We start from the raw sequence: 12,509 nt of genomic DNA, 5'->3' as shown, positions 1-12,509 counted from the left end.
AGTCGGTGAACTACAATAAAAGCTAAATAAGGTAAATATGCCCATCAACTCTTCCTTCTCAAACATCTCCATAATCCAATCAGTCCTCCACAAATGTACCTCTTGATTTATTAGGTCCGAAACCAAAGCATCCCTGACATCCTCCTTAGCTGAATGGATGATAAAGTTTGTAGGATAATTAGGAATCTATTTATCCCCCAAAACCCGGATTGAATGCCCACTCCCAACCCTCCACAACAACCAGATTTTAATGTAGGCAAGGCCGCCATAATACTCCTCCACACATAGGAACAATTAGGGGACTCCTTGGACTCAAGAAAATGAGATCATGGGGAATACCTTGCTTTCAGGCACTTGTACACTAACGAATTAGTATCATGCAACAACCTCCACCCTTGCTTAGCTAACATAGCTAAATTAAAGGTCCTTAGATCCCTAAAACCCATTCCACCATCTTCCTTCGAGAGCGTCAACTTTTCCCAACTTTTCTAGTGAATTTTCCTTTCATTCCCAACCTGACCCCACCAAAACTTAGCACACATCGCATCAAGTTCATCACAAAGTTTCATAGGGAGTTGAAATACACTCATGGTATAAGTGGGAATAGATTGAGCCACCGCCTTAATAAGCACCTCTTTACCCACCTTAGATAACATCATACCCTTCCAGCCCTGTAATTTTTTCCATATTCTATCCTCTAAAAACAAAAAGGTATGGTATTTAGTTCGCCCTATTAAAGTTGACAGCCCCAGATATGAATCAAATCTACTCACCTCCTGCACCCCTAATATTCTTTGTATATCTTGCTTTTGATCAACAGATGTGTTGCCACTGAAATAAACCGAGGATTTCTCCAGATTGATGCACTGCCCCAAAGCATTTGCATAGGTCTAAAGGATCTCTGAAATGGTCTCCACTTCATTTTTTGTTGCCCTGCAGAACAATAATGAATCATCTACAAATAATAAATTAGAAACTTTGGGTGCCCCTCTACAAATAGATACTCCATGGATTCTTGCCTCATTTTCTGCCTTTGTCAATAAAGAAGTAAAGCCCTCTGCACACAACAAAAACAAATATGGTGAAATAGGATCTCCTTGACGAATTCCTTTAGATGTGATAGGCCAATAATGTATTGACCATTTGTGATAAATTAATTGATTAATTAGCCAAGTTTCTTAATTAATCAGATTAACATGCAAGATGCGTGGTAGCATAAACAAATCACCAATTAAACTAAGTATGTAGCGGAAAATAAATTAACACGATGATTTGTTTACGAATGGGGAAAACTAACATAGAAAAAACCCCACCGGGTGATTTTAAGGTCACCACTCTCGAGAATCCACTATTATCAAAACAAGTGGTTACAAATAAAAGAATCTCAGTACCTTATACCAACCTACAGTTAAACCCTTACCCCAATACCAAATTGGACTTGTTATGTAGTAACAATCTCTCCTTGTAATGCACAACTCCTAGTACGTGACTAACCAATTGCGTGGATCCCAGTACATGACTTCAATCACCAACTAGAGAAAGTTGTTGACTGCAAAGTTCTTCAGTTCATCACACGATGAAGATCGAGAAGCTCCTTGGTTACAAAACCCTATGGTGCACAAACACAGTAGTTTCTTCACAAGAAAGATGAACTAGGGCAAATTTTATCTCCGGTCACAATTTGCTTGAACAAACTTTGCTCAACACTTATGCAACTTGTGTCACCTTTGATGACCCTTAAAATAATCCTTTTATATGTCTAGGGTTTTGAGAAAAGAAATCCCAAACATACGATCAAGGATTGAATGAAAAGAAGTCCTGAAAAACTGAACTTCATAAATCTCGACAAATATTCTATCTGTCGAGCTGCTGTCGAGCCACGGGCTGGAACAGCTCTTCAAGGCTCGATAGATGCTAGCTGTTGAGCTTTAATGAAAAGCATTTTTCTTACTTGAATCTTGGACATACTTGCATGGCTTTAACACTTGAACTTGAAACAAGGTTTCTTGAAGTATTAAACACATCTTAGATCTACCCAAATACAAGTAAAGTGCGTTTTGTCAAAGGATTAACCAATTACATAAAATAGTGACATATGTTCCTAACAAGTGAATTACATATATCCTAACAAGATGGAAGCACATTACCATAGGGTTTCCCATTAATTAAAATAGTGAAGTATGAAGTAATAACGCAACTCATCACTCTATCAATCCATTTTTCAGGAAAACCCAATCTTTGCATAATACTCTGTAAAAAAGGCCATTACACCCGGCCATATGCTTTGCTTACATCAAACTTCAAAGCTAAAGAACCTGTCTTACCCTTCTTTCTGGAATGCATAATATGCAGTGTCTCATAAGCCACCAGAAAATTATCTATAATTAGGTGACCCGATACAAAAGCACTCTGAGTGGGGGGATATAATTTCGAGGGCACTTGTTTCAACCTGTTTGCAAGAACTTTGGAGATAATCTTATAGATAACATTACAAAGACTTGTTGGTCTAAAATATGACATTTTCTCCGGATTTTTAACTTTAGGGATAAGCACAATATTAGTATGGTTTAAAGCCAGCAACATAATCCCATCATTCAAAAAATCTAAAACAGCATTAACAACAACGTCACCAACAACATGCCAGAATTTTTGATAAAATAAAGCAATCATACCATCAGGGTCAAGTGCTTTCATTGGTCCCATCTGGAACACCTCTATTTTAATCTCCTTAGCAGTAAAATCACAAGAAATTTTGCATCTCAGGTGTCACCTTGACCGAAACAGATTCCAAACACTCCTCCATCTGATCACATGAACTTGCACTAAACAAATTATCAAAGTAATCAATTCTACCTTTGCAATATCCTCAACCTCCTCCACCCAATGTTCCTGTGAATTCTTAATCCCCTTGATATGGTTTCTTCTACACCTTTGTGTTGCTTTTGAATGAAAATTTTTTGTATTTTTATCCCCATGCTTAAGCCAAGCCACTCTTAGTCATTGTGCCTAATAAATCCCCTGCTTTAATAAAAGATCATCCAATTTTTTGCTCACCTCCAAGTACTCAGCCTGACTAGCATCAATATAATCAACCTTATTCAAGCTATCAAGCCGATTTTGTAGCTGTTTGATTGCCTCCACTTCGGGTTCAGCCTTTGTTGCTCCCCATGCTTTTAAATCCACCCCACATGCACTAATTTTCTTCTTAATTGCTGCTAGACCGGTCTCCCTACATTCTACCATATTCCATGCCCCTTGGATAACCTCCTCACAATCATCCCAAAGTAGCCAATTTTCCTCAAACTTGAAGCACCAATTAAACCTTCTTTGTTTATGGCTAAATGTCTGAACCTGAACAATAATAGGTAAGTGATCCGAAGCATAAGGGGGAGGTGCACCACTATACTCATATGGAATTTCTCCCTCCATCCCTTTGAGGCAACAGCTCTATCAAGCCGCATCTTTGTATTTGCATCTTTAGGCCTCTTGTTTGTCCAAGTAAACGGATAACCTCTATACCCTAAATCCTCCAATTGACAAAAATCAAGAGCTTCTCGAAATTCATTAATCTGACTTGATTGTGGCTGCCTAATGCTTAATTTTTCCGAAGTATTCAGAATGGCATTAAAATCCCCTACACATAACCGTGGACCATCCACAAAATTCTTCAAGTATGCCAATAACTTCCATGATTTAAATTTTTGTTGTGCATCTGGCCACCCATAAAACCTTGTCATGTACCATACAAATCCATCTTCTTCAATTATCCTTGCCAAAACATGATTGGCAATGTAATTAACAACATCCATATTGATATTGTGCAAGCCTAAAATGAGACTGTTGGGCTCAACCTCACCTGAGCTCACAATTTATTCGTAAAGTGGGCTTCAATATTTCCTACTTTGAGTCGTTCTCGGCACAGAGACTCAAAGTAATGTTCCTCCCCTCTCTAAATGACTGTTTTTTCTCTATTTTTTCTGAACCCCTTCATCTTCCCCAACTTCTACTATTTATAGCTTAGGTTAGTGGGGAGATCATGACTACTGTCATCGCTAGTGCAATTGAAGGTCCAATATTATCTGTTTTAAGTGGGTGTTTAGGTGAGAGTGGGATGTAACAATTATGGCCTTGGAACTTGGTTCCAACTCAGGCGAATTTGCTCGGTAATGATGTTCCCCGAGCATCCCATAACTTGCCCGGACAGGGTTTATATGATTGTTTGGGAAGTTTTATGCCGAGCACAGCTCAGGATCCAAGGCCCAAAACTCGTTCTTTATGAAGGCAGTTTCAAGAAGGGCTTAGGGCGATGGGGCCGTTCCATTGGGCCTGAGCCTAGGGCCCATATGGGTCTTGGGATCTCGGTGCCGTACAGATATCATTCTTCCATAAAAGAGCTAATCCTCCACCTGAATCCGAATGTTTAACTATTACTTTATTCTGGTACTGTAAGTTACTATAAAGTTTATCAAATCCCTCCTTATCCAAGCGTGTCTCCATAAGAAAACACATAGTGGGAGTTTGTTCCCTCACCAATTTGTGAAGGCTGCGGTCTATCCAATGGTTCACAAGCCCTTGGCAATTCCACCCCCACCGATATACCATCAAAATCATTATCATGTTGCCCCCCTTTTCCACACTTCACCACCCTTTTATCATAATCTGCCTCCATCCCCTCTCCCACTTCAGGCCTTGAATTTCTTTTCCCAAGTGTTGGCAACTTTAAGGCCCTAGAAATCTCACCAAGCCCAAAATCCATCCTGTTAATTCTGGTCCAAGTGGATTTGGGCTTTGTGAGTCTAAAGCCATCCAAACCCGATTCTTGGTCCATAGTACCAGATTCTAGACCGAGATCCTCTCCACGTGACTTGTCTTTCAACCCCTCACTCACCTCTGATTGTAGTCCAACTGTCCTTACAGCAATATCTTTCCTTTGCACCAAATTTAGCTCCAGAATTTCCTACCCCATTGGCATGTTTCCATAATTTCCCTCTTTCACGTATCTAGCACTTGCACTATTAGCATTATCAAGTTGCTAAAATTTAGGTTGTATCCCTAGATTCTCAAATTCTCCCTCATCCATCGTGCTAGGATTTCCATTCCTTATCCCTATCGCCGCCGTTTCACCATGCTACCTTCCCACCGAACTGGACCCATTGTTCTGAAAATCCCCCAAAGTCGGATCCCATTTAGCACTTGGACCTACGCTTTTATTTGGCGAAAAGCGTGGCCAACCCCCCATTGCTCGTAGAAACTCCCCATACTAATAGTCTACTTCTCCACCATTCTTAACCACTGCAAAATGTGAGGCACAATGCTTGACTTCATGATCGAGCAAACCACAGTAATGGCAGAACATGGATAATCATTCATACTTAAATTTAAACCAGGTATGTACACCATCTAAACCAACAATAAAAGCACCCCTTCGAATCAGTTTCGCTATCGGCAATGCAACTCTGACTCGCATTAAAAAATTAAGATCATCCTAACGCTGCTTCCATTCTACTTCTTCCACCAATCCAATCCAATTCCCAACTTCCTTTGAACTTTAGGAGAGATCATGTCAAGCGGTGCACCCCAAATCTGAACCCAAAGAGAAGCGTATTCAATTTTAATGTTTCCCACCGTCATCCCTTTCGACCACCTTTAGAGCAAAAGAAGATGATTATCAAACAACAAAAGGCCCCACTAAGGACTTTAGACATATCAAACTCTGATTGGAACTTGAATTGGAATAGGTTCGGCCCCACCTCAGTTATATGCATCCTGTCCTCCAAACCCCATGCTCTTTTCAAAGTAATCTAGCTACTCTTTTATTGAATGGTTTGCATGTGAGGAATTTCCCAATAAGACTCAAACTGCAACTTTCTATGGCCTCGTCCTTCATCAAAGATAGGAATAACTTCCTCATCCTCAAACGTTAACTTCATATTCCCCATCCCATCAATAACCTCATCCACCATGCTCATGTTCAAACAAAGTAAAGAAAAAGAAAAGAATACCCTTAGACCTAGGTCAAAGGAGAGAGATACTCGTGCCGCATGAGAGAGAGAACTCCACTGCAGGGAGAGATGGGGTTGATATGATTTAATTTTTTGCGTTTAAGTTATCTTTTTTCTTTTATTTGATTTCATAGATGTTATCCTATTACTCTCTCCATCTCAAATTGTTTGGCCTAGTTAGAAAAAAAAAAACCCAATTATTTAGGGAAACATCATTAAATGCCTTATCTCTTGAAAAAAAAAAAGGTTAGAAATTTCCTAAATTACTCTTAATCAAATTTATCATTAACTACCTTATCTCTGAAGTTTTTTTTATTTTATTTTATTTTTTATTTGAATAAAGATGGCATGCACAGTGGATTTCTAAATTTAGGTTTTTAAATTTTTTTTTAATTAAAAAAAAGTGCTCCCACAAATCAATTAAGGGCATAAAAGGGAATGTTAATAAATTAATGGTACTTGACTTTTCAAACAAGACATAATTTTGGGACTTCTCAAAATGGAATGCAGGCCAAATAATTTGGGATGGATGAAGTACATTATAAGGATAGTATATATGAATATAGGGTTATTCTATTACATAGCATGACTATGATAATTTGATGTTTAATACTATATCTTTTAACTCTTTTTCTTCTCATCTAATTTTCTATAAATTTGTTATTATCTCTCTCATACTCTCTTGATTTTTATTATTTCTTACAACTCCATTTTAGGCTGATGAATCATTTTGTATTTTTATAACTCTATTTTGAGTTAATGCATTTTGGGGTTGTATTTTTTAGTACCCAAAACAAGTAGTCTCTCTCCCTCTTATAATTTTAATTTAATTTTTGTTTGAGTTAATATTTTGCAATGATCGCTCTACAAGTATAAGTACTTGTGCAGTGTGAGGAGCAAGGACCAAAATTCAAATTTCTAGGAAGAATTTTCACACACATACATACTTAGATTAAAACTAGAGTAGAAATTCTATCTTTGATAAAAAAAGAAGTGAGAATTTGAATTTATATTAAAACACAATATTTGATATGCATTTAAATGTGTTTATTAATTATTTGAGTAATATTAAAATTAATTTTGTTATGAGATTTAATATCATGATAACTCCTTTAAGAGAATGAGAAATTTGAATAATTTATTTGAAACTTAAAAAGTTTAGTTCTAGATAAAAAATAAATAAATAAATTAGAAAAACTTAACACACTATATAACATAATTTTAACATAATTTCAAAGAATATGGAATATCTCATGAAGGAAAAATATCAATGAAACACAACACCAAAAATAATAAAATGATATATTGGTAGAGATAGAAAGATTAAAAATTATTTTAAGAAAAACAAATTATCTTCAACAAATTTTTAAAAACAAATTATACATTATATTAAGTGGAAATTCATCAAGTATAACTCCCACGAGTTCAATTATGATTTAAGTTCAATTTCAGTTGCATCACACCAAATAAGTTTGACGAGGCTTTAAATTTAATTTACTCACTTAATATTCACGGAAATGGTGTGTTTTTACTCCAATATTACCAGAGCCAGTGAAAGAATGGAATAATGGAAAAGGAATAATATTACATTTGTCAGCTTATGATTAAACAAAAGGCTCCTAACTCATCTTGAGAGAGCATCACCATGGTTTCCCTACCAATCTTCTCGTTAAATTCACCCAGCCTATTTCACACGCAGACTAGTAGAGTCCAAACTTTAATCCGTGCTTCTTGATTCACAAACATCCTCTCTCATTGTTGTGAATATAGCATTTTAACTTCTGGATTATATGTAATGTTTGAACAAAAGAAACAATAGTGACTGCTGTTGCCGCACCATATTTCTGAGAATCCTCCAAGTTAGAGAAACATTCCCTTCTTTTGGGTCATGTGACTGACCCTATAAGCTTTTACACCGGCTAGTAGCATCTCATTTAACACAGAGCTTGTAGTAAATACGGCAATGATAAATCTTTATCAATGAAAGAGAACCTTGTGAGCTTTGTTATTTCCTTAAGATTGCATTGCAAGCATATACCACGCATACTACTATGGCATAAAATCCAAAATAATTATCAAAGTTCAACTTTCATATGGCCAGGTGGCAGAGACCCTGCACATACAGAAGGGAACTCAGTAATATCCTCAGGAACATTTGGGTGTATAACATAGGAGAGCATTTGTGCAAAAATCAGCTAATCATACCATCTACATCTTGGCTATTGGGGGTAGCACTGGTTCCATAGCTCATCTGGACAACATTGTGGAGCTCATCCTCCCAGACATTGGGTAGCTGTAAAGTCATATACATCAAAAGAAAGGTTAATCATTGGTGACACATGGAGAGCCATGAAGACTTAATGTTCATATTTATATACGTGTCAAGAAATTAGAGAGATTGCAAATGAATCTCAATATAACATAAAGATGCCCAACTTAGGGTTCCACCATTACCTTCATGTAAGATATAATACAAGAAATTTTTTTATACAAACTAAATAAGAACCATTTTAGAATCAAAGCTGGTGGTGAGAAACTATAGTTCTAGCTATGGATTAAAGATACCCGTGTAGGTTCCTTGAAACCTCCCATCATGGGTGTCAACTGGGAATTCATGGTTCTTCGATGCAAATCAGATGAACTTCCCAGGCCAGAAAGACCTGCTCGAATGAGTCCTTGTTGAGAGGAATGCAGCTGAGGATAAGCCATGGGCATATCTGGTGAAAATCCCAACGTAGATGGACCCACTCGTGACTGAAGGATCTGCATATATAAATTGTAGAATACGTTTAGGAATATAAAAAGGTACTTGTAATGATTTTGCATCTTAGCAAAATATTTGGTACGTTATTTACATCTTTTGCCAGGAGCCCTTCGACATTAAAATCTAGCCGTGGATTCACAGTAGCAAGTTTCATTGACAAAAACTGCAAAAAAGTTACTTAGTGTTAAACCATAAGAACCATGAAATCATTGAAACAAACATGTTTCTAATATACAGGTGAAGCAATAATTTAATTAAAAGGCATGAGATAGGTAAATTAGTCTATAGTTCATCAATTTTTGTCAACTCAAAAGGGATATCTTATAGCAATGACCATATAAGCGGCTGCAATGCTTGCTTAATCATTCAAGATCTGTGTCAGGATGGACAAGTCACACAATATTAGGTAGCTCATGCATCTATACTTGAAATTTAGAACATCTGATGAAATTAAAAGTTGATGCTGCACAGAAACTCAAGACACAGGAAAGGGCAATAACAATGGATAAACTCAAGCTAAGGAAAATTTTGCTACTTCCATACCTCAACCTGTCGTTGCAGTGATTGTACATAATTAATGATTTCGTCCAGCATCACCGCTTTACCAGTGACCTGCAGATACAAATCTAATTCTAATAATTTGAAGAGCATAGACTCAATTCTGGTGCGAATTTGAAATAATTACGTTCTCAAAACTATTAATTTCAACAAACCAACCTTGCTGCAACCAGGTACAAGATCTTGAAGAAACTTCATCCTTTCACTGATCTTTTCTCTTCTTACCTATAATCAGAATCGTGTAATTTTAACCCAGGTGCTAACGCAAAATATTTGGCTTTTTTTAAAAGAGAAAAAAATTAATCCAATGTTACTCTTTCTGCAAGACTATGGCTATTTGTGGCCTGGCCCCTTCGAGCTCTGACATGAATATATTCTTCTTTTGGTGGATCTGAAGCTTGAGAACCCTGTTTACCATGTTTCCCAGAGCTCTTATTAGTAGTTGAAGTTAGCTTTTGGTCTCCGTTCTGTTGAATTTCAGTGTCATCCTTTGCAGATTCACCAGGCTGTTGTGGATCTACTTTGGCTAGATCCAATTCAGTATCCTAGCACAAGATTTTAATATGACCGTGAGGAAAAAAACCAAACAATAACAACAAGAAGGCAGTCATTTCAGACTAAATAAGGAAAATTGAGAAGCATGGTTTACCTGCTCACTCCTTTTCCTTTTCTTTGATTCAAGTCCCCCAGCAAAACGTTCCCCACCTGTAGTACCTTCCAACACAGATGGCTCGTCTAGACCACCTGCAGTGCTAAACTCAGCTTCATCAGAATCATTACCAGGTCCAGACCCACCGACACCAATGCCTTGTTTAGCTTCATCATGAGATCTAACATTCTTTAGGGGGCTCCCTCCACCTCCAGTAGCCCCATGCTCCTGCTCATGCTCATCAACAGACATAGACACATCTTTGAAAGCCTCATCCACATTCATCACCTCATTCTTTTGAGAGTGAGACTGCCCATTGCCACCAAAAACCTCTTGCATCATTCCCCCACCCCTAAAATAATTAGTACCCCCCCATAGATTCCAAAGGGTTAACCATATCACTAAAATTCCCACCATTGACATTGAAGCATGAAAACCTAGCAGCTCGCTCAATGAAGGCAGAATCTGCTGGGAACTGAGATAAGCTCTGTGGGAGCATTCCATTTCCAGGTAAGAAAATTCCCCCTCCTCCTTTCAAGTTCAACATTGAACTTGTTGGATTCCAACCCATGTCAAATGTTTTATTATCAATACTTGGTAAAGAGACCACAGCTGCAGGAGTACCTTTTCTAATTCCTAATGTGTCTGAAGTGCTTGCACTGTTCTGGACATTATTAATGTCAGAAAATAATCCCCCCAAGTTTTGTGGATTGGCGGTTTGGCTTTGGTCCCAAAGGGTTGGCCCGAATGACTCCACCACCATTGAAGTGGATCCTTTGCTAACTGCCATTGGATTTCCGGTGGGAACCAAACCACCAAATCGCCAGTCAACACTAGGACTAGGACTAGGTGCAGCAAAATTCATAGGATCCTCCTCATTCCTATTTTCTAGCTCAAATTTATCCTTGTCACCCACCATATCCATCTGATCACCTTCACAAAGAGAATACCAAAAGCAGCCAGAGTGCTAAATACTAAATAAAGTAACTTTTCTCTTTACAACTATTCTCAAACAACCGGCAATCAATCCTCAGAAAATCAAACAAATACGTAAAATTTTGTCCACCCTCAACAAAAATCTGGTTGCCCAATCCTAGATACGAACACCCAAAGATCAAAGACCTAAATAAAAGGGAGGATAAACAGAACAAAACTAAATTCAAATCAAATCGAGACAAGTTCAACCACACAAATTAACAGGCTTCAATTCAACCATGTAATTGATACTTACAAGTTACAACAACATAGGAACCATCACATTGGCCGTAAGATCTTCCGAATAAGCCCAATGACTCCCACCAAAAGAGGACCATATCATGTAGGTCTGTAAAACTAACTACACGGAACGCAGCTTAGAAGAAGTAAACAAGAGAGACCCACATCAACTAGTACTGAGCTCAAACACTGAAACCACAGCTTTAAAAGCTACTATTTCCCAAAGCCATCACTGAACTTGGAAGTACCAAAAATACTCGAAAGAAGCCCAACCAAGACAGAGAAACTAAAAAAGACAGTTCAAAGGAGAGCTGAGAAAAGGTCTATGGAAGCAGTCAATTATACAAAGAACATTGATTTCAGTATAGTAAATACCCATTCAAACCCTAGTCAGACCAGCTCTGAGAGAGAGAGAGGAGAGAGCTAAAAAGTGGCTAGAGAAAGATACCCATTTGAGATTCTGAGCTACTTTTGGTACTCTGCCCTCCATTCAACCTTTTCACTCCCAACTTTTATTGAATTTGGGCTTTTGTTTGTTCAACCCCTTCCTGTCCTTTCGGCTCAGAAACCCTGCTGTACACTGTCACGCTACAGAGAGAGAGAGAGAGAGAAAATAAAAATAAAAATAAAAAAGCAGTCTTGAGATAAAGACTGAAAGAGGCAGTCCAAAGAGAAATTAAGGCGATGAGTAGTGTAATGTAGCGTAGTATGTATTTTGAAAGAGAAAAGAGTAATGGCAAAGGTCCTGCATTTATACCCACGCTTACATAAAAATGAGAGCTCTTGATGATTAACCACCGCCACTGCTACTGTAAATATATTAATTAAAACACACCTCCCCAAGCTCTTCTCCCAAGCTTTTTTGCTTATTATAATAAACGCTTTCTTCACCATTTCTATTGTTTGTTGTTGTAGAGTATTTGATGTATTTATTAGTATATTACTTTAGTTTACTTTTAATCTTTGAACTTTATTTTGATAATAATTATACCAGTTTGAGCCAGCAACTGACATTGCCAACTATCTCATCGGGGATTTTCCTTTATCTTACTGTATCGCCCTTTAATACACCTTGGGAGAAGAGCTTAAGATCTTTAATATGGTTTGTTTGGTCAAGAAACCAATGCCAAAATCTAACTCATATTCACACGCTAAATAGTAAATACTAGTATATTCGCTTCTCATTAATAAAGAAAGTATTTTGTGTAATGCAGTGTGTATTATGCATTTATGTGAGGGGGAGGTACTAAGAGAGTGTTTGGTTTATCAATTTTCATAACTTATATTTCTGTTTTCATAACTCATAACTCAAAAATGATGG

General features: G+C 37.5%; 1 protein-coding gene across 1 annotated transcript; it reads right to left on the bottom strand.

Moving 5' to 3' along the window:
- Positions 1 to 7,484: 7,484 nt before the first annotated feature.
- LOC126719105 (transcription factor bHLH49) lies at positions 7,485 to 11,920 on the bottom strand. Its single transcript, XM_050421695.1, is given in 9 exon segments — positions 7,485 to 8,115; positions 8,208 to 8,295; positions 8,568 to 8,765; positions 8,858 to 8,929; positions 9,310 to 9,378; positions 9,484 to 9,549; positions 9,639 to 9,869; positions 9,974 to 10,342; positions 10,344 to 11,920. Coding segments are annotated over 9 exon segments (1,686 nt in total). The 5' UTR covers positions 10,899 to 11,920; the 3' UTR covers positions 7,485 to 8,077.
- Positions 11,921 to 12,509: the final 589 nt, after the last annotated feature.

This window comes from Quercus robur, chromosome 3, assembly GCF_932294415.1.
Source record: "Quercus robur chromosome 3, dhQueRobu3.1, whole genome shotgun sequence".
In the NCBI taxonomy this organism is placed as follows: domain Eukaryota; kingdom Viridiplantae; phylum Streptophyta; class Magnoliopsida; order Fagales; family Fagaceae; genus Quercus; species Quercus robur.
This window is presented reverse-complemented; position numbering and strand designations above follow the sequence as displayed.